The 27,202-nt window shown below is 40.0% G+C and overlaps 1 protein-coding gene across 3 annotated transcripts in view; it reads right to left on the reverse strand.

Annotated features, from left to right (window-relative positions):
- The window catches only part of trappc9 (trafficking protein particle complex subunit 9), a 272,399-nt gene that overhangs the window by 42,653 nt on the left and 202,544 nt on the right, over positions 1 to 27,202 (reverse strand). For all 3 annotated transcript variants that reach the window (XM_046059801.1, XM_046059800.1, XM_046059802.1), the window contains one exon: positions 21,996 to 22,086. In XM_046059801.1, coding sequence (XP_045915757.1) covers positions 21,996 to 22,086 — 91 coding nt within the window. The remainder of the gene's footprint in view (positions 1 to 21,995; positions 22,087 to 27,202) is intronic.

Raw genomic sequence — 27,202 nt, forward strand, 5'->3', positions numbered from 1 at the left:
AACGATTGGATGTGCCAGAATTTTCTTCAATTAAACAAGGATAAAACTGAAGTTATTGTTTTTGGAGCCAGGGAGGAACGATTGAAAGTCAGTGCTCGACTTCAATCTGTAATGTTAAGAACCACAAATCAAGCCAGAAATCTTGGTGTAGTCATGGACTCAGACCTGAATTTGAGGAGCCATATTAACACAATTACAAAGTCAGCCTACTACCACCTGAAGAATATATCAAGGATTAAAGGACTTATGTCTCAGCAGGACCTGGAAAAGCTTATCCATGCATTTATCTTCAGTCGACTTGACTACTGTAACAGTAAGAAATACATCAGACAGCTGCAGCTGATTCAGAACGCTGCTGCTCGAGTCCTCACTAAGACCAAAAAAGTGGATCACATCACTCCAGTTCTAAGGTCTTTACATTGGCTTCCTGTCTGTCAAAGAATTGATTTCGAAATCCCGCTGTTAGTTTATAAAGCCCTAAATGGTTTAGGGCCAAAATACATTTCTGATCTTCTGCTTCATTATGAACCATCCAGACCTCTCAGGTCGTCTGGGGCAGGTCTGCTTTCTGTCCCCAGAGTCAAAACTAAACAAGGAGAAGCAGCGTTCAGTTATTATGCTCCGTATATCTGGAACAAACTCCCAGATAAATGCAGGTCTGCTGAAACTGTCAGTTCTTTTAAATTAAGACTGAAGACTTTCTTTTTACCATTGCTTTTAATTAAATATTTAAGATTTTTCTTTTTACTGACTTACACTGCACTGTAACTTTTACTGTCCTGTTTTCTTTTTCTTTGTTTTTAGCTTTTTATTATTTTCCATTTAACTCTTTTAACCCTGATTGTAACACTGTAACTTATTATATTTTGTTGCTTTTAAACTTTTACATATTTCCCTGTTGCTTTTATGTTTTATGTAAAGCACTTTGAATGACCTTGTTGTTAAATTGTGCTATACAAATAAACTTGCCTTGCCTTGAAATCATGATTGATTGTTGAGTTGAAGGCTAGCCAAAGTAAGCCGCACTCCTCAGCTGAAAATGTGAACATGTGCGTTTGTTGTTCTCCTTTTTGGGCCGTGAGTTGTAACTTCAGTCAGGAGTTAACTGGGTGACTGGGAGCTGCACCTTTTAACTCCCCTCCAAATCTCTCTGTTGCCTCCAAGCAAAAGTACTTCTTAAACGACGATCGATGAATTGCTGAAATAATCAGTAGAAGCTTCGAATACTAAAATCATCGTTAGCTGCAGCCCTAATTGTGAATACAATGCATAAAAACTTACATTTGGTTTGTAGCATGGATTTGGGACAGACTTTTGGATTCTAAATTCTGCAACAATGGCCCCTTGTTTTGCTACCAAATGCAACAATTTTGAATCCCCTACAGTTCTGCTTCTTCTCCATAGCAACATCATCTTCTCTATTCGCCCTGTTAAACAGGCAAACTTGATTGTCCAGAAACAAAGGAAGGGGGCCATAACATAAAACTATGGTACTGTGATGTGATCAGGCAGACTCATGCAACTTGGTGTTGAGGAAAATTAAGCACATCGGTAAAAAGGAAAAAAAAAATCCCCTTATTGAGACTTCACTCTACGGTCATGGAAATCAGCCAGGTAGTTTTTGGTGCATTTCTACAGTAGCATTAGTACGGCTCTAGTATAGCCTTCAGTTTTTGAGAGGACACTCTGGATAAGCAAGTATATTACCAGGCGGCGTATGCTTCCTCCCCAGTTCCCTGCTTCTGTGGCACCATAATTACACTTAGCCGCTGCCTCGACTGGAATTAGAACTAAAACTTGGAGCACATACCTAAAACCCCCCTCTCTTGCTCACCTTCACTCTTTCCTTCCCTGACTCTCCTTTCGTCCAAGATGACTCAGTAAGCACAATCTTCCCCAAAATCTCATTAAGGCCCACCAGAGCCACACAGCACTGTTACATTATTCATGTGTTTTTCCCAAGCACTCTCAAAAATGGGTGAATAATTCCATCTGATGTTTAAAATGCACAGCAAGAAAATCAGCTAGGTTACAGCAAAGCATATCTTTAAACTAACAATACTGTTACTAAGTGGCCCATAAGAACTTCAAGATGCATAAAGTCACATCGACATATAACTTATACAAATAATTAAATACACTTCTTTCATAAGATAAAATGCAGCATAGGACATATTGGGCTATATTTAAATCACTTAAAGATCATCAGTTTCAGACCACATGACTCATCCCAGGACTGATACATTTCAGTGGGACTCATTAGCTTGCAAACATTAGCATTTTATTTATGCATGGCATGCTAATCCACCAAACACTGTGTGTGTTCTTAACACTCCCTGCAGAGCCATTCACTGTATCCACCAGGGCAGCTAAAGAGATCTGCATAATTCTTCAACTAATGTTAGAGGACCTGTCAAACTTCAGAAACGTGAAGAACTTGTCCTTGTGTACATGGGTAGAGAAAAGAGTGTTTGGGTGTAGGGTGTGTACTTGCCCAGTTTATGTCTGCAGTGGCTGGCAAAAAATGCTATAAGGGATTTATTAAAGATCACACAGCTTTTAGTACATTGTTTTGGTTGTCGACCAGCACACATGTATGACCCACCCAACAACAGACTGTTCACCCTGAGTTTCACAGCTCTCACCAACCACTAACCCACTAAGCCAAACAGCAAGTCATGGCAGATAACCTGACTGCCCTACCTTCAAGTTCAGCAAAGTTGACCTCTAAGTGAAATACTTGTGCAGTTTAATTGCTCCTCCTTTAAAGGGGAATTATGGAGTTTCCAGCGGCCACTAGCGGTGTGGTTCTAAGACTGCAACCAGGCGTGTGCTCGTCCACGTGCTCGCTTGAAGTCATGAGCGAGCATAATCCAAAACACAAACACTGTCATACAGAAATCCTGCAATAAATGCAGAAACATCAGCATGCAGGCTGTGGCTTTTCACACAGACATGTTCAGGCTCTGTTATTTCAACGTTCCTGTGTCAGAGGCAGATCAACACCGGCTCCGTAACGTTACTTCATTCAACGCAGCAGGCCGCATATCGGCACAATCCTCCCGAAGAAAGGCAGAGTGACAGCGGCTATCTGACAGGGAGAAAACACAGAGCTGGAAACTCAAGTAAACTCCCACTGCAGCGTTACAGTAATAGTTTTATCAGGTGCAGGTTGAACTAATCCATGCTCGTTACATGATCATGGTACATTTACTGCATTTAGCCGACATGCTACATCGTTAGCTCGCCTGCTGCTTTCAGTAACTGTATCTGTCACATGATAATGACACGGTTAGTGAGCTGGACTGAATATTATAACAAGATTGTGTCACACTTTATACCAGTTAGACCGCAGTCAGTAACTTTACTGTAACTAGTGTTAGGGGATGGCTCTGCCTCTGGGTTGTTGTGACTGGTTTGTTGCAGTGTTTTATGTTATGTGGGTCATGTTAGTTACAGCGACTGAGAGGTGGAGAAGCTGTGTACCTGAGTATTTGTAAAACCACAATAAACATAAACTGAATGTTACGAAGCAAACAGCGGCAGGTCCGAGCTACTGTAGCGTTAGCTGGCTGCTCCTGGCTGCATCACTATAGGCTAACGTTAGTAAACAAATCATTTACATTTACTTTTTGCCGTTACATCCTTTCTTGCAGGCTAAATCAACAGCGGTACACATGATAGTAACATGGGTGGCGTTAGTTGGTGAAGTAATGTGGAAAGCTAACGTTATATAACTTTGCACCGGATAACATTAGCAACTGCTCGGCGTGACTTTCTCTGTGTTTCTCCAGCTTTACGAGTGCTCACTTTGTTCTTACTTGACATCATCTGAACCTGTTTGGTGTGATAGCACATAAACCTTTATTGTTGTTTTGTATCGTTACGTGGAGCCTGTGTTTTGCTGTGAGCCGGTTGTTTTATGGTGTTAGTGGACTGCATGTCGTTAGCTGCCATGTTGTCGCTGTAGTCTGAGAGAGGCTTGGGAGCGCGCACAGAGCTGAATCTGACCCGGTGTCCTCACATTAAAAGCAGAATAGTGGCTGATGCAAGCAAGAGAGAAAACAGGCGTGTGCTTCATTTCTGAGTGAGTTATGAGCCCATTGACAATAAGGCGATGAAAATTTGATTTATTAAAATCAAACTTACATATAACCCCTTTAAGAAGTGCCAAATGTTTTTTTTTTTTTAAGCAGCAGAAAGTAAAGGTAAACAAGTGTCTGCTAAAGTAAGTTGAGCATCTTGAAAAGCAAAGATGGAGATATTTTTTCTCAAGATGTTTGAGATCAAGGCTGCCAGAAACATGGCTCAAATGTTCATGAGTCTGTGTGCAAATTGTGTAAAGCAGGCACAGCAACTTGACAAGGCAATGGCTAACTATGTTTCTGCAAGTTTGACATGGAGACTTTCTACTCCCTTGTTGCAGCCTGGTTCCAGACCTCTGAATTGCCGCAACATACCTGGCAAATGGCTATGATGCAGAAAAAGAGTGAACCTATTGGTTAATATGTGACTGTAAATTGGATCTGGATCCTGTGCTGCCAGTAAGTCTAATGAAGAACCCAACATTTCCACTGGCATGAACAGTTGTATCACTTAAGCCTGCCAGTTGCTTGGGTTCTAAGTGAAGAATTAAATCCTACTTTGATCTCAGAGATTACCTCTTTTCAGGCAGCAGATGTAACAGCGCCTCTGATGCAACACTGACTCAACTAGTGTGGAAATACATTTATACAGCTTTCTGAACCAACTCACATTTCTCGTTGTCTACACTGGGGGGCTATATTTATCACACGACCAAAGACAATATAAGTAACAGCGAACCTTTTCCCACTGCTACATTTGTATGCATGCCAGGAAATCTTGTGTGAGTGTGCAGTATCATTACATGACTCCATTTTTACCTTCACATGAGACATATGCTGTAGGCAAGCCCCAAGGAAGGCGGGAGATTCCACAGCTGTTGCAGTTAAAATATGCAAATTGGTAAAATATGGTTTCAACTAAATATAACCCCTCATTAATATTTTAGTGTTGCATTAAGCAGGAGTATAAGTACGCAGTAATGGCTGCACTGAGTCACAACCTCAGGAAGATTTAAACAACCTGAGGATGCGGAGATAGAAAGGAATGTGCTTGCATCAATCTAGCACTGATGTTACAGCGGTGTGTAGTACTTTGTCGAAGTTTTCTGGTTTTTGGCAGACCCGTGGCTTGTATTAACTCAACTCAAATAAAGTATCAAGCACGTGACAGCCGGGACAGATGACATGTGAGCTTGGCTCGATTTTCCTGTTCTGTGACATGTTTCCACAGCTTCTATGAGTACCATAAAGATATGTGTCTTATCTCCATGTGCAGTGAGAGTAGAGGCTAACTCAGACTGGCAGATGGGTAGAGGGCATCCAGTAAACATCCACACAGGTCAGGATGACATTAAAATGTCTTTCACCGGCCGGCTCATTAAAGGGGGGAGCCCTCCCACATGCACAGGCAGCAGAGACATTTATAGCCGTGCAGTACTTGCAGGCTTTAAAACACACCTATATTAGAGGTTCTTACTTTTTACTTTTCACATTTTTTTCTGAAATAATGGTTTAAACAACATGAATGTTTCTTGCTGTCTAATTACTAATTAGAATAAAACAAATATTTTTGGTATGAGAATGACACACACACACACACGCATTACAGTCAGCGCTATGGTGGGCTCAGTTGGCAGCACTGAAAATGCCCAGCATGCTGTCAGCGGCACGTTCACACTGACCTCAGACCAGTGAAACACAGCAGATCAGGGCATCCTGAGCACGATCGGCCAACTGGCCGTGACGATGAAACATGGTTTGTCAGACAGGGAGTCCTCTCTTTATGCAGCACCCAACATGCACAGCATACACAAACCAGGGAGGGGAGAGCTATGCTGATAATTTTTTTTTAAAAGAGTGATAAATGGCGTTTAATTGTCTCAAAACCTGAGCACATAAAAAAACAGGTACGTGCACATGATACAAGCGCACAGAGCAGTATCCGCGAGCGGGAAAGCATCCTCTGCCCCATGTGCCAAACTAAAGTCCTGTGAGCACGGGGCTATTAGTTCAACGTCAAGCTGATAAAAATATTACTGTAACGTTGCAGTGGGAGGTTACTTGAGCTTCCAGCATTTTGCGTGATGCTGTCTCGGTTATGGCTAGCTCATTAACTGTCTCTTGTGAAGATGCTTTTTTTCCATGAGTGATCAATAAAGTATTATTTAAGACCTGGTAACAGCAAAATTTGATAATGGTGCACAGTGATTTCAATGAATACCAATTTGCTCATAAGAATTTTTGCATCAACTTTGGTGCACTTTGACAGGTGATTTTGCACTGTTGACCAATAAATAGCAAGCTGTCTTGATAATGCTGACCTTTGAGGGGACAGAGAGTTGGAGAGACCAAAAGAGGAAGCTATGGTACCTCACCAGCATAATTCACTTTTATTTAACCTCCTCTGTGTTAACTGCTTTATAAAAGTTTTAAGTCAATGATACAAATATGTCCATAAACTTTGTGACCTGTTGTCCTGTTGGCAACAGAGCCGAGTTTGCTAACTGACTGTCAGCAATCTAGTTTTAGAGTTTTATTTTCCCTCTTAAATAACATTTTATCAAACAAAATAGTGTACAATGGTGAAAGAAAATGCAAGGGGGAGCAAAAAGAGAAGATTAATTTCGCTGAACCACTTTCTAGTGAGACCAGGCCTTAACATTTCCAGACAGTATCTTATACTGAAACAGCATTCTTGGGCTTGGCTGACACAGGCTTATTATTAACTCTTTTATTGGACTTCATCTGCAAACTCATTGCGTGCTAATGTTCAGTACCTTTGCAGTAGACCTTTTCCTGGAACAAACATCCCAGAAGAGCACACATGGACAGATATCATTTGAGTTTATAGGCTGGTTCAGGCCTGATATTTTGGAAAACAGGTACATCAGTCTAACTGTAAAAGAGCCACTGATTCTAATGCGCTGTGGGACTCACATATTGAGTGTGTGTGTGTGTGTGTCTGTGTGTCCCCACCTGTTATGTGGCCATGTACTGCTCACACCAGACTGTCTGAATCACGCTCGGGCAAGAAGGCAGAACTAAGGCCCTTCTGCTTTCATTTATAATTCAGAGCAGCGACACATACCATTTGTCTCCTGTAGAATTACAATTTCATATCTCCTGTTCCTGGGGAATTACTTTTTGAGACAGAAAAAAAATGGGGGCGCACACTTATTCAAGGTTTCAGGTGTTCTTTTGTAAGAGCTCTTTAGGGAATAAAGCTGTATCATGTCAGGAAATTTATCAGCAAAAGAAGAAACAGTATGAATAGAGTGAGATTTTTCTTCATAAAAAGGTTTCTGATGGTTGTATGGATACATTAATGAGAAAACCACTAAATCTACTATGCTTTTGCTGCATCTCATCTACACTGTCTCTGTTCAACCTGCAATGATGCTTCTATAATGAATAATAAATCTCTTTCTACATAAGGACATAATGCTGGGAATGTACTTAGCTTAATACAGTGAGCATAGAAAAAACATCACAACACACTGCAATTTCTCCACAACAGACTATCAGAAGATGTGAACAGCTACAGTAACTGCATGCAATTTCACTAGAAATACTACAAACATTACAAACAAATATTAATCCAAACACATGACGCATTGATGAGCATCTCAGAACCAAGATATTACACTATAATATTGCATAAAAAATGATTTTTGACCTTAGTAAAATTGTAATACAATAAATGCTTTAAATTTCAAGTAGAGTGTTGTGAGGGCTTCGAGGTCTTCTCTTATTGTATGACTCTGATTCCTGAAATCTGAAATATGTAAAATTGGCTTGACTATTAAGTAATTAGCACAAAGGTCCAATAACAAAGCATTGCTTGGGTTCAGACTGAAGAGTCTTTTCCTCCCAGTCAGTCCCTTTACAAGTTTCTCCATACTCAGGTCTGATACTTAGCTCTGGGACTCCAACATTATTACAGTAGACCCAGTTTCATTCCAAACTAAGTACCCAAAGCTCCATGCAGTACTGTGTGTGTGTGTGTGTGTGTGTGTCCATTTCTGCCACAGAAAGTTACAGCATTTTCACATAAAATTCAGGAGAGAAACATTTTCTTACTAAATGAATGCAGAGGCCAAATCAGTTTCATGTTTAAGTCCGGGGAAAAACTGATCATAGAACAAATATGTTGCACTTTATGGTAGGGCAAGGAGAAATTTGATATTACTATAAAAGCCTTTATTTTTGGGGGTGTATTGGTTTAAAAATGTCCATGACTAAATAAGCAACAATCAAATTTAAAGGTTTTCAGGGCCTTTCTCAAAGAAAAAGTGGAGTCTGTTTGAAAAAATGACTCTACTCTTCTACTGTATGTAAAGAGAAGTTTAATGCTAATTAAGAGTGTATATTATCCACATACACTGTAAGTCCTAATGTTCAGAAAATAAATACGAGGTGCTCTATCAATCTGATTATAAGGTACAATAACACAACAGAGACATTTGTAAAAATAAATGAACACACAGTCAGCAAAATAAAACAGTGAACTCATGATTAATAGCTCAAAGTCAATGTCTGTATGACAGACAAGGAGCGCAGAGGAAAGATTTATAGTTTACAGAAACAATACACAAAAATCCAATAATGTCCTGTGAGCTGCGAGAATCATACTCTGTGTGTGTGTGTGTGTCTGAACTTGTCTCATCTGCTGCACAGAGCTTTGTGGCAGCCTGGCTGGGACTCATTGGTCAACCTGTCACCACTGGTTCTGACTCACCGCTTAACCTTTGTGAGCACACGGTTATTTAGTACAACAGTGGCCCCCGTGGGGAGGGAGAAACGGATAAATGGCAAACTTTCCCACCACACACACACACACACACACACAAACAGTACATACAACACACTTATCTACTGCCCTCAGCTGCTCAGTTTAGATTAAGTGGAGGCTGAAAGTTAGAAAACAGTTACGAGTCAGTTCAGAGCAAACCTACGTTACAGTGATGCAATACTAATGACATTTCCATTTTCCTCAGCTATACTTTGTGTCTAGTGCTAATTAGCAAATGTTATCATGCTAACATGCTAATCTAAAATTGTTAACGAAGTCATTGTGAGCTTGTTAGCATGCTGACACCTTCCCGTAGTGTCTGATTACCAACCCCACAAACCACATCTGTCACTATGTCATTCAGTATATGCACAGTTGCAGTTACAATGGGAAACCATTTTTCCACATTCTTTGCATTTGCATGTAATAATCACAAACTGTAAACACTGGAGATGATGCAACTCAATTCTTCTAAAACAAAAGCTCTGCTAAGTGAACAGTGTGTGTGCAATAGAAAATGTGATCCTCTTATTTGCTTTCTTTTCTTCTAATGGAGGATACTGACAAAGCTATTGCCAAGTGCTTTTGTAGAAGATTGTGTAGTTTATGTTGCAAAGAATGGAAACCAATTTAAGAGTGTTTGCAAGACTCCAGAGTAACTCAAAAGTAGAGACTCAAGAGTAACTCAGCCTTCATTCACTTCCCTTCGTGCCAGAGGTGGTAGCTCAGAAGTATAAAATTCAGCTGATGCAGGTATTTCAGCTGGCAGGCAGTGAGGTGTTGGAGCATAGAACTCCTTGAGGTGTGAGTTACTGTGTTAGATATTTTTTGAATCGGGAAAGCAACCAAAAAGCCCAGTGTTGGTGGATAACTTTGCCTAAAATCCTAAAACCGTTGAAATGGTACTGTGTGATTGGGCAGAACAAACAGCGGCCCTCGCCTGCAGTCTAATCTTCATAACATTAAAACACCAGCCACCTGTTACAAGTAGTTGTTGCTTCCTCTTGTGATCGCTGCATCTGAGTAAAGACTGTGGTATTATGTTTGCAGACAAAGCCAGCAGTGAAAATAGACCAGCAAGTGGGATCCTTGGAGCTAATTACTAGCAGCGCCATGATTGTGTTTAAATATCAGGTGGGCAGAACAATGGCAGATCCAGACAAAAGAGGAGAACAAAAGGCCATCCCTGTTTGATAAAAGGAGGACATAAAGTGAATCCACGACTAAGAACATGTTATGGGTGTGTGCGTCTGCGTGGTTAGACTATCTAAAAGGTCACTGCCAGAGTAATTACATTCTGTGTTCAAACCTCAGACTGCAACACCAATAAGCACGCCATCAGTGATGCTCTTTCTCCATACAGTTCACCCTAAATCTGAACCGATGACTATATAATCTTGTGATCCACATAATAAACATACCTAACTATGTATGAAGAGGTTCCACTACTTAAAAAAGTAACACCAAATCAATTGACATCATTACTATTCATTACAACAGATGTTGTTTCCCTTTTTCTGTCTTCTAGACCGCTAAAAATGTGGCAAAAACATATGGCACTCCACCCCTGAATTACCGGCCGGCGAGAAACTCGTTCCAGGCATGCGAGTGAAACGAGCTGTCACTGTTCGGTACAGCCTTTAACAAATGTGTCGCAATAAATCTGACAGAGCTGTGAAGGGGGCATGGCGTTATTGTGGCTCAGGGTTCGAATGTAGTTTTCAAAATTTCAGGCTGCGTTGTAGGACTTAACAGTAATGGCAGAGAATCTGTGTTTGTGGCCTCATTTCAACACAATTTTCCCATCTCTTGTTTTGCCATGGCACTTAAAGAAAATCTGCACAAAGATGTCAATATGCAGCGCCGTTCTGTTCAGCTGCGACTCCAATAATCATGCAGCGGAAGGGGGATAGATGCTCACTTGTGCACTAGATATGAGTCCTGCAAAATCGATTCATCCAGGCCTACAAACCAATTATTTCTCCTAGCTCTGCGACTATCCACAGACTTCATTTTAATGACCCCTTATCCCTCGTATTAAGGATAAGGCCATGTCATAGATCAGCGACTGTTCTGAACCAGGTGTCACATACCATTCAGAAGGAGTGGAAGCCAAATCATCCTCGCTTTGAATGGCTGACACTAAATTACTGCAATCATAATAATATTCAAGTAAAATATTAGAAAACAGACAGGTGGCCAGGACTGCCAGCTGTTGTCATGCCTTAATTGAAAACTGGTGAGTACCTCAACGCATAAAGTGCTATGATGTGAAATAATTAGGCATGTAAAGACTCACTGATCAGAAAACAAATACAAGAGTCCGAAATACAGCTACATATCCAAATCAAACTGTTACTGCTACATTTGACAACCACACATCATCTTTCAGCCATTCTAGTTCCTGGAAAATAAATCCTACACTGCAAAAATGTCAAGATGCTTCCTGAAAACTTTGGAAACTTTCAAAGGGGTTTTGAATGACAGTGTCTTCTCATCGCCAGTTTATCTGTGTCATTTTTGTAATTGTTAGAAGTTCATGATTATGGATACATGTCAAATTGTCTCAGAGGGATAGATCCACACCTCTAGAAATGAACATCTACTAAAACATCTAAAACATGGACCATCTACTTCAAAATGTCAGTCAAATTCCATTTTTGTTTCTCTGTAAAGTAACAGTCACCTACAGCAGATATATTCAACAAAGCATGTCAATGAACGCTTATTAAAACCCAATCTGCTGCAAAACCAAGGCTTTTCACAAACTAATGTTCTCCTGAAAGAATGTGTTATTAAAGGCTTATGATTCACTCAGATTGGAAAATGGCAATCAGGATACTGTGCCTTGTTTAGTTGTCTTTAATGGGGTCAGCTCAATTTGAATAAAATGTTAAGTTGTTCAGCAATTTAGCTGCTTCCTAGTGGGACAATTACACTTAATTAATATTCCATTGCAAATCCAGTGATGCGCCCTTGTTGACAGCTATGAAAGCTGCTGATGATTGACAATTAGGCCAATATCTAATGATAGCAGTCAGTGTTATGACGAAAGGCAACATTCATTATAATGGTTCAGATTGATTAATTATGTTGTCTACCAGCACCGTTTCAACTGATTTCCTGTGCTGCAAAGCTTTTATCTTATGACAATGCTATGCAATCCAAGCAAAGCATACACTTTTTGACCCCAGTCTTAACAAGGACCACCATGAGAGGCAATGATGGCAGTTTTTAAACTGCGTAAAATTACTTTGTCTATGTACGTGTGTGTGCATGAGAGAAAGAGAGGGCACAATAGAGTGAAAATCAAGAGAAAGGCAAAAGAGAGAAAAAGATAATAGGACAATGTGACAGAGTATTCTTGTCAGGTGTTTCCCAAAATACATCTCCTACGATGCACACTACGATGCTGCAATGATGCTCCATGGTCCTCGAAGTCTCCCAATAATATGCTGTCACCCAGTCGCAGATTATTCTTACAGTAAGCCCTATGCACACACTTCTCTTGCTCATTTTCCAGGGCAGAGGGGAGTGACAGGGTAACAGTGTACACTCAGTGGTTCTCAGAAGGTGTCCTGCGACAGCAGTGTCCGGTATGCATTAGGGCCAGAAACCTGTCAGCAGTGTGAGCAGGATCAGTTCACTGAATACTAAAAAGTGTCAAGTTACCCACAGGGATGACACAGACCTGTCAGCGGACTGCTGTCTCTATGGAATCCCTAGCTGGCCAACATCTGATGCACCCACGGTCAAACATGATTAATCACCTGGTTACATCTTCTTAGCAGCCACACCGAAAAAAGACGGATGGCGTGTCAGAAAGGGCTGCAGATGGGCAGCGATGGGACAGGCAAAGCACATCTAAGTGATAATGCAACAATTCCATGTGGGAATATCTAATCATAAACAAACAGAGCATATAATATAAAGGTTGAGTTCCCTCTGGGCCAATTATTAACAACTTAACTTGCTGTGACCTGTAACCGGAGCACCCTCCTTTTTGAAAACACTGCAGTCTGACAGTCTGTTGTGACGCGGTTGTGGGTAACCATATTAGTTTATTCGTAACCCAAACAGATACATCTTACATATTCCACATGATGAATGGACAAATGCAGAAACCGACAGTACTCTCTATTCTTATCTTACTTCATTTCATTGCGGAAGACAAAAACAGATTTGACAGCATCTACAAACTGTAAGAAACCGTCTATGAACACCACAAGAACTGCTCCACTCATGCAGGAAAATGTCTGGTTATGAGTCTGTGGCACCAGAGCATCACTGAGGAGGATCAATAGCGACAGATGAGTGCAGGGGAGTGACTTCTCCCTCTGAGGGGCTATGTCATATCCCACCATCGTCAGCAAGACTGGCAGGCTCTGCAGATTTCCAGGCAAGCAAATGCTTGTGGACTGGCTCACCCCCAGTGTCGCAAACTCCTGGATTCAACATGATAACCATGTCACTAAGGACCATGCCAAAGGTCAAGTGTGTTGCTGCCCTGATTACTGCTAAAAGTAAAGTACCAACAGGAGTAAAACAAACACTACATATAAGCTGTTTAGTTTAACAAGCAGTGAGAGAGAGAGAGTTCTATACACCAGCACATTCGAACATGCTGGACTCCAGGCACCATGAAGAAAGAGAGATGGCTGAGAACAGCCAAAGAGGAAAAGGTATAAACAGAGAAAAAGGGTGGGTGCAAGGGTGAAGGCGTTTCAACACTGGAGAAACCTCTGAGATTTGAAATTTGGAAGGTGGAGCTTTTGAGGGAGCACTGAAGGGAGGGGTGTATTTGTTTGGCAGTTGAGTTCAAACATCAACAATCCTTCTGCACTTATTCCTCCTTTAATGAAACTTGGATTTGTTAGCAATCATATTCAAATAATAATAGGCTTTCACCGTCCTAGCTAAAACATGTTAAGAACACATACACTACTGATCTGTTTGTGTTTCCCATAGTAGAGGATTAGTGGTGCAGAGCCACATGTAATAACACAGCAATGCTCATTTCTCTGTACTCTAGCAGGTGAAACAGCTGTGTCACAATATTCCCTCTTTTAGTAGCACTTGAAATAGTGTGGCAAGGGGCTCGAGACATTCTCACAATGAAACCAGAGGCTGGACTTGGTTGCATTTAGAAATGTCAGGTAATCTGTCTTTCAGGGATGAAAAGGCAGCCGTTGGGGATACTCTTGTTTCCTCTCAAGAAATCAATGAAGGAGGTGGTTTTATTTGATAGAAAGCAGAGAGGAAGAAACAGGTTTAAGCTGAAAATACATTTAGAAAATGGTGGGGGGGAGGATTAGTTTTTAGAATGAACAAGGTAACTAAATGGCTGTTTTAGCTGCACAGTAAAACAAACTGGAATGAAAAAATAAAAGTAGATAAATTAAGGAAATGAGAAGGTATATAATTATATTAAGTGTAATATTAGACAGCACACACGAGCATATTCTCATTTCTGCCATACACAACTAAAAACTGTCTGAAGTCTCCACAATCTAATCTCCACCACTTTAATTTGCATTTTCTGTAATTGCATCTTTACTCAAGTTTCCTTTCTTTTCTTCTTTTCCCCATCCCACTGGAAAAATGAATGAGCAAGTGTATGGTGGACTATCTGTGGCAGGCCGAAGGAGTTTTGATTTATTTCCACAGCTCACCCAAACTGACGCACTGACAGCCCGGATTGTTCTGTAGCCATGATAAATGCCCCATAAACAGACGCTGCAAGCCTGTTAAATGTGCTAACTCTAGACCCACACAGGGCCAGGGAGGGAAAATTAGGCTAGATAGGCAATCATAGAGTGGGCCGCTGTACTCTTTGCTCTCATTTCCACATTAAAGCTACGAGGGTGATGGGATAAGACGGGTGATTCCAGCCAAAGTAGAACAAATGATCCTTTCATGCTTGCTTCCCTAATGTGTTAAAAAAATTATTTACAATGCTTTGTTAAATAGTCCTGTGTTATGATAATCCTGCATGGCACAATGTGTAGAAATCATTACTCATGTTCATAATGAGTTAATTAGCTGGTTGAAAAACAATAGAAAATTCCATGCGGTTTATCTCCTTTGACTACCTGAGAAGATTTTTGTTTAAAGACTGTGAGGACTTCATCGCTGTGCACTTATCACCGGTTTGAGTATCTGTGCCTCCGTCTACACACCCATCTTAGCTCATCTGAGTCAGCACTACCTCTGTAAATCACACACAATGGCCCGGGAGGCAGAGTGAGCTTCCAGAAAAGGTGTGTCGTCCTCCTATCTCCCTCTAGCTTTCTATTGCCTTCAATAGGAGACCTTTAGGATGGCTGACTGACAGAGCCCGGGCGACAGAGCTGAAAAACAAGCAGATAAATCAGCTGCTGCCTACCCGATGCTCCTCCTAGTGCCCATCAGTCAGCTAAATGGACAGCACCCGCCAACAAATTTAAGCAAATCTGCACTCCAATAGGTGAGTGGTGAGGCAGGGTGTACGGAGGTAATGTGTGTGTTTGTGTACTGGGGGACATGGAAACATACGTGGCTTTAGGTCAGATTAGATTAGATCAGTTTCCCTGCTCCCTGAGGCCTCAGCAACCAACTGTAACTAAGGCCTAAACTAAACATGTGAAAATGCTAAGAGTATGCCCTGAGGAGGTATTTCAAAGTCAAGATTACATTATAATTAAAAAAAAATTCTTCAGTAAATAAGATGGTTTAGTTAAGATTGAGCTAAGCTGCCATTGAAATGTATCCTTACAGACTAGCCTGGTCTCAAGTCAGACTGAAATGTGATGTTTTCTCTTAAGTTCTGCCAAAGACGTTTCTCTTGGTGCTGTCCAAATGAACTTGTGCCTCCTCCCAATCCTATCACCAGACAAGAACATTGATATTGGCATTTTAAAAATCCTTGGTTTCTACAATATCTGCACGTCTGCGACAATATGCTGATCAGGTTGTGGAAATGTTGTAGTTATAGCAAATAAACTATGATTAAGGTATGATTACAAAGACTGGAGCTTTGTTAAATAAAAACATCAATGTTAAGTGCAGCAAACTCATAACAGTCAAATTTGCTACATGCAATTTGCCCACCCTTCCCTGAAAATAATTTGATGACAATGTAGACAAATGTTTCATTGTTTAACTTGTCTATCAAGAAAAAATAGCAAACTTTGATGGCTCCTGCTCCTTTATGAAAATTTGTTTGCTTTTCTCTGTTGAATGTTACAGAACATTTCTTGTAAGGTTTTCTGATCATTTTCTGACACTTGTAGTGATTAAAAATACATGTCATTTTTTTAATTACTTGTGTTACATTTCTGCTTTTTGTCTCTACCTCTTGCTAAATAACTAACTAAATGCATGTTATAAGCTAAACATTTTGCCAAATTCCATTCATCCACCCATTATCTAAACTCTCTCATCCTTCACAGGGTCTTGGGGGGCTTGAGCCTATCCCAGCTGACACTGATCAAAAGATGGGGTACACCCAACACAGGATGCCTGTCAATCACAGGGCACAAAATATAATGTTGTCTAAGCATATCTAAAATAAAACACCAGTGTGAAACGATGGATGACTTTGCCTTCTGCTGAGCTTGGTAGCAAATTGGACTGATGTCATACTACAGTAAGATGAGCTTTAGGAAGGCTTACTACTATTGTCCAGGCTCTATAATCAATGTGTAGATAACTGCAGAAAAGTCTGGGCTTGATGCATGCTCATAAATGTGACAAATTAACATTTACAGGTGCAGTCAGAACACATCTCCTTCATTACAGCCATGCATGTATTCATTCCAATCCTCCCTCTCGGGTCAGCAGTTCTAATCATCATCACCACAACAGGACTTCAGTGCTAGGTGAGTCTGAGCAGTTTGGCAGCACCATTTGTCAAACCTGCAGCACTCATCATGGCAATTGGGCACCTGACAAAAGCTTAAAGGCATATTATTCCACAAGGCATCCCCTGTGTGTGCTGAAAAGCTACCGCCTGTGACGGCTCTAAATGTCCATCTGTGTGTGTGCAGGGTGGGAGGGGGAAAAACGCGACGGTGTGAGCCAGTTCAGAAGTGCTGTCTTATTAAATTATCTCTCTGCCTTTTACAGCAAGGCCCCCACCCTTCTCTTTCCATCTCTCTCCTAGGCTAAACATTTGTCTTTCCATTCATGGGTGAATTTGTATTCCATTGAGATGGGTTCCTGGTGGCAGACTGATGGTGGGAGAGGGGGAGGGTGGGGAATGGGTGCAAAGTCCGCATTCAGTCTTGCTGTTTTCCATCTCACTGCTTGGTTACAGAACTCAACAGGGAAACACTTCTGAAAATAAAATCCTGTTCACAGATGCTAAGTATGGCTCCTAATTAATGCAATTCATCACGGAAACTTGTTAATGATTTTTTATTGATCACCTAATATTATTTAAAAATATTCGCCATTAAATATTGTATATATTTCTGACTTTTTCTTTACATATTCTACTGCTGGCATGTTACTTTATACTGTATGTGTTCCAATATATTATAGTGGGGCTTTTGCAAAGCAATTACCCTTTTCTTACTTACAAACTGTAAACTACTACTGTTTACTGTTACCTAACTTCTCCCAAGGGGATGCTTAGAAATTTCACCCTGTTTAATCTTATCTTAAAACTGTCAGGGCACTTCCTGTCTGATACAGACTTCAGGCTCTCCTTTAGCACAACATCATAACCTGCTCTTATGGCGTCAACTCCTCGGAGAGCACCGTCTGATTGGCCAGGTGACTGTTTATTTAGCAGTCCATTAAGTTGACACAGTGACTCCTATCACGAGGTGCACCACTTTGGCTTTAATCAAATTGACAGCTGAGGAGCTATAATCAATGGGGCTATTTACATAATTCCAGGCTGCAAAAAACAAATGATACCACCTGTTCTGGCATTGTGGAGGGAAATAGGAATCTTCCAACAGGGTTACACTGATCTGGACATTTGAAAGAGTAAATATCAATAGTCTGTTTTGAAATATGGAAAATTGTATTTTTGTACTACACATCTTGGATTTAAGCTCTCAAAGCTCTCAAAGTTTCATACCGCTCATGTGGAATCATAGTGTGTTATATGTAATGCTGTACATAAACTGTGTAATGAATGTATCACAAGAGACTTTCCGGTTAAAGGTACAATGTTTTGGCCAGATTATTGTTCTCTTGGTTATTGGTTGTTCTCTTAGCTTTTTAGTCTAATAAGTAAACAAAATAACCTCACAAAATGTCCATCCATCCATCGTCAACCGCTTATCCTGCGTACAGGGCTACACAGGGGCTTTTGTTCACTCTTTTCTCTCTGCTCTGCTTGCCTGCCATTCATTGGTCTTTTATTTTTGACCTCTGAGTGCTATAGAGCTACCAAACTTTAGGATCCATTTCTGACTGATTAAAATTTGCATTAGCTTTTGATGAATGATGAAACAAAACATTTCTGAACCTGACAATTCCAGTTTGTCATAAATTGAGCATTAAGGCTGTAGGCACATTCTTAGACCGTGTAGTATTAGTGAGGGTGTAAGAAAAAGCATGGTTTAATTGGAGTTGGGTAAAATATTTCCTAGAAAAACAAGAGCTGATATTCCATATCCTAATTTAGTGTGTTCCATCCCATAGCCCCCGTCAAACTTCTTCCCTCTGAGTTCTCCAATTTTAAGGATGACAAGTACCTCTTATAATTTTTTGGGGCACAATACAATTTTGTCACAGATAATTAAACCAGTCAACCAACAGTAACCTTCTGAAAAAGAGTAGTTGAGAATCTCCAAGGCTGCTCTGCTGACATTTAGATGGTTTGCAAAACGGTCTACCCTTTTCAACAGCACTATAAAATCCACAGCCAATGTACACAGTTTGGCGGACTTCTTTTTCAGATCTGTGAAAGAATGACAGCCCGGCTTCCGAACAGACTGGAGCAGAAAATTAAATGACTATGAAAAGCCCAGAAGCTCCGTGGAAACCTCTCAGAATTAGCACTCACACTCAGAGGAAGAGGGACATATCAATCATAATTGCTCTTATATACACATGTTAAAGCTGTCATATTTAAGGAAAATAGACTAGAAGAAAAGAACAGACTACCGGAACTCATTTTCTCTCTAGACAGCGTAAAGAAAAGGAAAGAAAAAAACAAAAAGCAGCCCTCTCATCAACGTTTATGTTTTTGCTAACCCTAACATAAAAGTAATCCGCTTTCAGTTCCAGCCCAAAGTGAATTACAGCCATCCTCTGAACCCTAAAATTTAAATTCAACAGAAACAACAGGATGTGTCACTAATTAAAAAAATACTTGCATTATTCATTTATAATAATTAAGTGAATTTCATCATACATGATTGTACATTACTGCTGCTCCGCTGACGTGACTGTGGGGCTGATTCTGCCCAGAGGTAGAATCATTTACTAATGGCCTCCGTTTGCTCCCTATTCAACAATAATAATGAGCTTGGAAACAAACACAGCCATTCTGGCACTTTCCATATTCTCCATTTACTGGAACTTGATGATCAAATATTTATAGATTTTATGGTAACAAATCATCAAGAGGCATCAGGTTTCTCCTGCCACACAACTGGCTGAGCTCAGGCAAAGAGTCCCTCTCTTATAACTCCGGCCTGAGTGCACAGCTTCTAAAAATAACTACCGACACTGTTGAGTCTTTGTATATGTTGCTATGTAGTTACTGTATTTCAAAATTACTAAATGAAATGTATGCGTAAGACTGAAAGTGACAGTGGGACATTTCAACCTCTTAGAAAATGTTTTCAGTTTGCATTTGTCTGTTTGTCAGATTTAATTTTTCTTTGTATTTGAACAAGAGACCCTATCTGACCCTATTTGGTGCTCTCGAAACAGAGATCCACCACTTTCACTGGACCTTGAAGTAACTTTAAGGAGATTTTAGGATGTCAAATTGACTATTCGTTAGAATATCTAGAATACTATCATTTTCCAGGATCCCTTCAAAATTTGGAAAAAACACACAATTTATACTGTCTGCATGCATGATTTTTTCACATCAATGTTCTTCACTGACAAAACAAACACAAAGTAGTTTTTCTCTTAAAGTTCAACAAGTGGCGGTGCAGATAGATAGATCAAAATATTGTGACAGAGATGCTTTTTTCTCCTCATCATTGTTGATGGAAAAATGCCATGGTGCTGGTTGACTGCTCCAGAAAAGCATGTGTATGCAGCGCATACTGTAAATGACACTAATGTACATTTGCTCAAATATTTTTATTTTAATGAAATTATTATGAAGCATTAAACAGCAACGCACTGCAATATAAAACGCAATATAAAGATTTCTTTTAGACTAATTTGTTAAAGAGATAACTTTCTGGAAAGTTTTGTGACAAAAATGTGAAAAAGAAAGAAGAAAATTTTTGACATATAATCTATCACCTCCTGGAGGAGTTTAAATAGTTTCTACAAACTAATTGGTGAGAAAGTGTGTCAAGATGATGATTATTAAATAAAATTAAAAAATTATCATCATGAGATCTGCCAAAATGTAAACAAAAAAGGTAAAACCCTGTGAGTGTCCAAGCTGAATAAAAAAAGTGCATGGGGCTTGACTGATTCCCCAATAGTTAAATATGCAGCATGAGTTTTAAAAAAGTTTACTTTAAAAGTATTTTCTGGCATCTTAAACTATGTTACTAAAGGGAAATAAACAAGAGTACCATTGTACAGTCTCAATCCCCAGCATGGAAACTGGGGAAAAAAAGAACTACATCAGAACAGGGGTGGTGATGGTGCAGTGGATAAGACGCATGGCTTTGGAGTGAGAGACCCGAGTTCACCTCCCCACTGTGACCCACCAATGTGTTCCTGAGCAAGACACTTAACCCCTAGTTGCTCCAGAGGCGTGCGACCTCTGACATAAATAGCAATTGTAAGTCGCTTTGGATAAAAGCGTCAGCTAAATGAATAAATGTAATATAACACAAAGCTTTGGCCATACACATCCCAGCTATTACATAAAACTATAATCATAATGTTTATCAAGCAAGTTATATCCATTTACTGTATCTCTGTAAGTGTGAGGCTCACAGAGACACGACTGCATTAAAAGCATCCAATTGGACAAACGATTTTAGACACAGGGGAAATGCTTGAACTATACACGTAATTGAGCCTGTGATAGTCTTGGAAACCCTGATAAAGGCGTCCTAATGGGCTGAGGCAAATTATCTGGCTCATAATCAGCAAGGCTTGCAATGGCCTGAACTGAAACTGCAAGACTACCTTTACAGAAATGAAGACGCAAGAAAATAACAACCACTGAAATTGTCTGCAGATTACACACATAATGTAGAAAATCAGTCCCGGTGAATCTCAAAACAGCTTTACTCTTGGGAATGTTTCCTCACAGGAGGGGGTGCATGTCATCTGCCAAAATATCGGAAGAACAGTGTATTCAGTGAGGTGTTTGCCTTGGTGTTTGCCCCCCTATTTCTGTCTCAATAGATTCTTACATTTCCATGATTGATCTGCTGTGTTGCTTCATTTTGCAGATTGCTTTCTCTTTTGGACAGCCCCAGCTGACTAATCAAAATGCTGGCAGTGCCCAAACAGAGACTGGGAATCTCAGAAAACAAACATCCGCAGTAAATCAAAAGTGATTTCAGAGGATGATCACAGATGGTACAACCGAAGAGTGCTCCTACAAATTCTGTGTCCCCAGTGATTCACACATTTCCCAAGCTGCTGTCTACACTTCTCCAAAATAGCCTGTAGCCCATTATGAATGCAAATAAAAAAACATGGCTTGAACCCATTTCGGGAAAGTTATACACTAACTGACAGGTAAAAAGATCCCTTTGGTACCATATAAAGTAGGTAAAACAAAATCTATAAAGCACAACAATCACAACCACATGATTGAAACCTTTTCTCTCATTTCATTCACTTCACGGAAATAAATATGACCTGTAGCACAGTTTGAGAAGGATTTCAACACATCTGTTAACATGTCATTTACATGGAGTTCACAAACTTTCAGTCATTACTGCGGTGTAAGAGTGCGATCACAGCTCCTAATCTCACACACACACACACACACACACACAGACACGCAAGAGACTCACCCCACTGCAGAGGAGCAAGCTGTAGGTGCTCCAAGACCAGCTGGTTGAGGACTCCCTCCACACTGGCCTCGCCACAGCGCCGCAGGGAAGGGTGGGTACAGTTAAGGACAACACCATGGAGAGGCTTGGAACATTTCAAGTATTAATCAAACATGAGGAGATCAGCTGTATACACATATAGAAAAGTTACTTGCAAAGCTAGGAGTTGGATTAAACATAATGATGAACTGTATATCATGATTTCAAAAGGGCAAAACTTCAACAAACCTTAAAGGGTAATGTTAGAGGTGTTGCTATAATAGATGTATATATATCATAATAAGGAGTCTTGAATTAGTTGTAAACAGGATAGATATTTTTAGCCATGCTCTAGCGATAGCGGCCCACTATTTTAGTCCAGACTAAAATATCCCAACAGCTTTTTGATGGATTGATGTCCCAACATTCATGGTTCCAAGAGGATGAATCTTAATCACTTAGATGATCCCAAACTTTTTCCTTGTCCTTGTTTCCCACACATTGATCTATTTGTGGCAGGCTGCCATATTTCTATTTTATTTATTTTTTTACTATTTAAAATGGGTAAAATCATATTTGATTACAGAGCTATGCGCAGCGCATATATTCGCTCAGCACCTCCTCTCGCTCAATCGCTCCCTCTCTCTCTCTTTTGCCACAGTTACGCTGTCCTTCTGTGGGAAACACTGAACTATCTCAACATCTACTGAAAGGATCGGAAATCCGTTATGTATTTCATTTATGGTGTGTAGTGGACCAACAGTGTGGATTTGTGCATTTTATATTAAATAAATCTGCGCTACTCCAAATTCCTCTTCTCTTCCTGAGAGAAGAAGGAGGGGGGTTGAGATCAACTTTCAACAGAAGGGGGGTGGAAAGGTCGCTTTCCCTAAGTGCTATTCCTGAGCAGCCTGATCGTAACACTGGCACCTTTGATTCCGCAGCCTGATAACGCGGTGCCTGACTGTTAAACTGACAAAAGGGACATTAACCAGCGATTAGAATTTTTCTAAACAGCCTATCAGAACTCTTCTTAAAAGGGGGCAGGAAACCCTAAACACACACACGTAACCGTGGCAACTAACCTTCCTCTGTGTTTCGTTACCTCTCATCAAAGGGATACTCCTTCTCACCCAGGTGTGACAAAATCCAGGACACCAAGGACAGCCCTGAACTTTATGTAAACAAAGACTGCAGTCTCCAAAGACTCAAAGCATTACCTGTTTAATTAAATAATCTTTTAGTTACTTGATTACGTTTGCCTCTATTTGAGTAGTTATGTTACCATGTTGTTGATACATCTGTTGATATTATTGCTGAAAAGAATCTAAATAAGTTACTTTTGCAGTGTTTTAATTTTCAGCAAGATTAAGGACACTCCTTCATCTGAATACACAATGATAATAGATGATGATGATAAATGTCATACTATACTCTATTAATTGCCAGCTTGAATTTAAGGCTAAATAACTAAATTTCCCAGTTCCTAAGGAAAGATTATTTTTGGATTAATCTAAGCTGTCGTCATGTAACCTGAGCTGGACGAAATAAGTATTACATGCCATCATTCTGAAACGCTAACCTTTTAAGGTCTAATTACTGACAAGTGTTTTCCTGTTACCAAATGCTTAAACTTAGAACGGTACAACCGTTCGACCATTGAGGTTTGATTGTGGGAAAATATTTGATTATAAGACGTGCAAATTGATTTTCTTTTCTTTTATAGACAATAAAAGTTTAGAAAGACAGTCCCTAGGGAAACCGGAAACAGCCTCCCTCTTCGCTCTGCTCTCTGGGCGCTTCCCTCTTGTCTGCCGGCTTGTTCGGCACGCGCCTGGCGTGCCCTCTCCCGGCAACGCCCTAAGAATTCGACCAGCGCAACAAAGTTTTTGTTTCGCTTGAAGCTACACACGCGAAGTGCCGCGACTTCAGTTTCCCTCAGTTCCAGCAACTTTACTTGTTTTATTTTCTTTCTTTTGTTTGTTTAAGTTATCAGTCCGTTAAGTTACACTAGTTAATTCAAGAACGACCAAGTTCTTTTTAAGCTTTATACGTCGAGCTAAGCCCACTGAGGTCGGACCCTGCCACGTTGCCCGCCAGCAGTAACAAAGGACGAGTTAAACCTGACCCGAGACGGGGTTGGGAAGGCCCCACTGCAAGTTATAAATAAATAAAATAAATAAGCCTCCCAGAGACGGACCCCCGGAGAAATTCCCTGGCAGAGAAAGCGACTGGCCGACAGCTTTAAGTTGTCCTAACCGAGAACGCATGGACTCTGCCAGTGTGAGGCCGTTTACCATCAACCCGGCGGGAAGAAACACAAGCAGTAAGACCAAAACCCTACATTCTGTGGTCATTGACATCCAATAGTTGCTAATCCATTTTTCTTTAGTCTAGCATTTGTACTCTTTAAAGCCCTAGACAAATTTAACCGAGTTATCATCTAATTGCATTCGTTAGTTGCCGTATGAGTCAAATCCTCTCACAATCGAACCTCCATTCTCATTGTTTAGCCATTGTTTATTTCTCTGATGTATTTAACCACCTTTTTATATTACCTTAGTTAGTTAATAAATTCACTGTAATCAAGGAATTGTGTGTGTTGCCTACTTCTAAGTCCCTGCCAAGAGAATCGACCCTTTAGATATGAGACTGACTGATTGATTTAAGATAATTGAGCGATTATTAACTAACTGATCACTGGTGAATAATTGTATGATTATTAAAAGCTACCTAGAGGTCCGGAGACTCTAGGTTAATAACAACTCCGGTGGTGCCCTGTGAAACGAGAGATTTATTAATATTTTCTGAATATTAAAATTCCTAATTGGGTATTCTCATAAATTTATTAAAATTCATATGTAGTTTACACATGCTACAAGGCGCCAAGATGATACATCCTAAATCACTTTAGGGATTCTCTGACTATTCAGCGCCACCATGGGGTTCACACGAATGACATTCCCATCAGCCTCTGCTGTACTTCATGTTTAGTGCTAATTAGCTAAAATGGAACATAGAAATATAGTTTATTATACCAACTTAATATCTGCATGTTGGCACTGTGATTGTGAGTATGTTAGCATGCTGATTTAGCTCAACACATAGCAACACATTGCTGCTAGCATGGCTGTAGACTCTTAGACTTGCAGATTCCAGACACAAAAAAGTTACAATAGTCAATACAAGTCAAATCAGCTGGTGAAGGAATGAAAAACACTTTCCAGGTTATTTCTAAAAAGGTCGAATCTAAAAATCTGAATCTGAAATTTTTCTAAGATGCAGGAAAAAAGATGACATTATTTATTTCATTTCTTTATCGTACAAGGTAGTGTTACACAATGAGAAAGTGTACCTACAGAATTTGAGAATAAGATATTTGCACTGCCTGGACCTATAATTATATATGCTGCTGCTCCTTCTGGTACACTTTCTCAAGCAATGCATTTCAGCTCTCAGAAATCAAACTACATTTTCTTTAGAAAACGCACATTCTAGTTATCATGAAGATCATCGAAACTGTACAGGAAACAATATCTTATCTGACATTTTAACCCTGACCCACTACCCCTGAGACTTTAAGCACCAACAAGTCCCTTTTCAGCTGACCCTTAATGGATAATCTGCTTTGCAGCAGAGACAATATTAATGGGCTTATCCTGTAGTCATTTTGTGTACTTTTTCCCACTGACAGTGTCCAAGGTTTTTAGAGAAGATTCTAATGCTGTGTGGAATCCAGAAATATTACAGAAATAACTTGATTTTCATCTGAATGGTTACATTTAAAATAAGACTCAACTTAATCATTGAACAGCAGCTGTGAGGAAACATTCCTGCCTTCTTACAGCCAAGTCAATTAAGTCTGCTACATGCATCGCAGTACACAGTCCCTTACCTCCTAGTTTTATTCATGGAACGGAGCTACTTACACTCTTCTACCAGAAGATTAAAGGGCCAAATTGACTTGATATGAGAGAGAGAAAATGTTATAAATGCGAATGCTGCTTATGTAGTGTATACTGAATGTGTGGATGCATGCTGCTCATATTTCATGAACACCAAAAAGAACAAGAAGAGATACCACAAAATCTGTCATAAAGGCATTAGATACTAGTTTTAGTAGTAGTGGATTAGCATTCTGAAAAGTGATATATCACAAGGAAATGTAAAGAAAACAGAATAGTCAGTTACTACAATTTCAAACTGGCACAGAATGGCACTGATTATACCTCCAAAAGGGGGGAATAAAACTCTCTACAAATTAAATGCTTCATGTTGGTTGTGCAGTGTATTCATTTTGATGCCGAGGGTACATGAAGAGCATGTTTCTGTAACCTGACTATAATGATAGCATTAAACTGATCGCAGGGTAGGCTATCAATGTATGAACTGCATCAAAACAAATACGGCTGTCAGAGAACAATTACCCAGATAATATGTGATGATAAGCACACTGCTGATCATTTACACAGCTGACATTTGGAATAATGGGTGAGACGAGCAGCGTCTAGAGCACCAAAAACCTGTGTCTATTAACCTTTGAGGGAGAGTACAGTATCCATCCAGAGAGAGAGAGGCATCCACAGACAAAACATACTGTGCTGAAAAGTGCTTCGACGGTGCCTGCTGGATCCCAAACTCAAATTCTGAATCATAATGAATCACACGTCACAACATGCACCTGCGTGAATAGCAAACAACAACATTGTTGCGGCTTTGATCACTTGAATCATGAGCATTATAATCTCTACTTCGAGACTTCAGTGGAAATGTTGGGTAACAGGAGCACCACGCAGCTACAATGTGAGCTACATTTAGTAAAGGTTCGTGTGAGTAAAAACATATGCAAATGTGATATCACCAGCAAATGAACACGTAGGCTGATCTATTCACGGTGTGCACGGAAAATGACGTCTTTCAAAAGTGCAAGATAGCACCTGTTGTTCATTTACTACTTTTGTCTTAATAAATATGCAATTTGGGGTGTTTTATTGATTTATTTTATATAATTTTATTGTGCAAAGTAGTGGGAGGGTAACATGCAAATACATTTAATTACTACATGCAATGTGATCTAACAAGCCTAAACGCAATTTCATGTGAATGCAACAGCAACTTTTGAAAGGAAGGTGCAAAAGATGGCCGCTGTTATTGTTGTGAGAAGGAGGGAGACACAGCCGTAATGAAAG

The sequence above is a fragment of the Micropterus dolomieu genome, linkage group LG09 (genome assembly GCF_021292245.1).
Source record: "Micropterus dolomieu isolate WLL.071019.BEF.003 ecotype Adirondacks linkage group LG09, ASM2129224v1, whole genome shotgun sequence".
In the NCBI taxonomy this organism is placed as follows: domain Eukaryota; kingdom Metazoa; phylum Chordata; class Actinopteri; order Centrarchiformes; family Centrarchidae; genus Micropterus; species Micropterus dolomieu.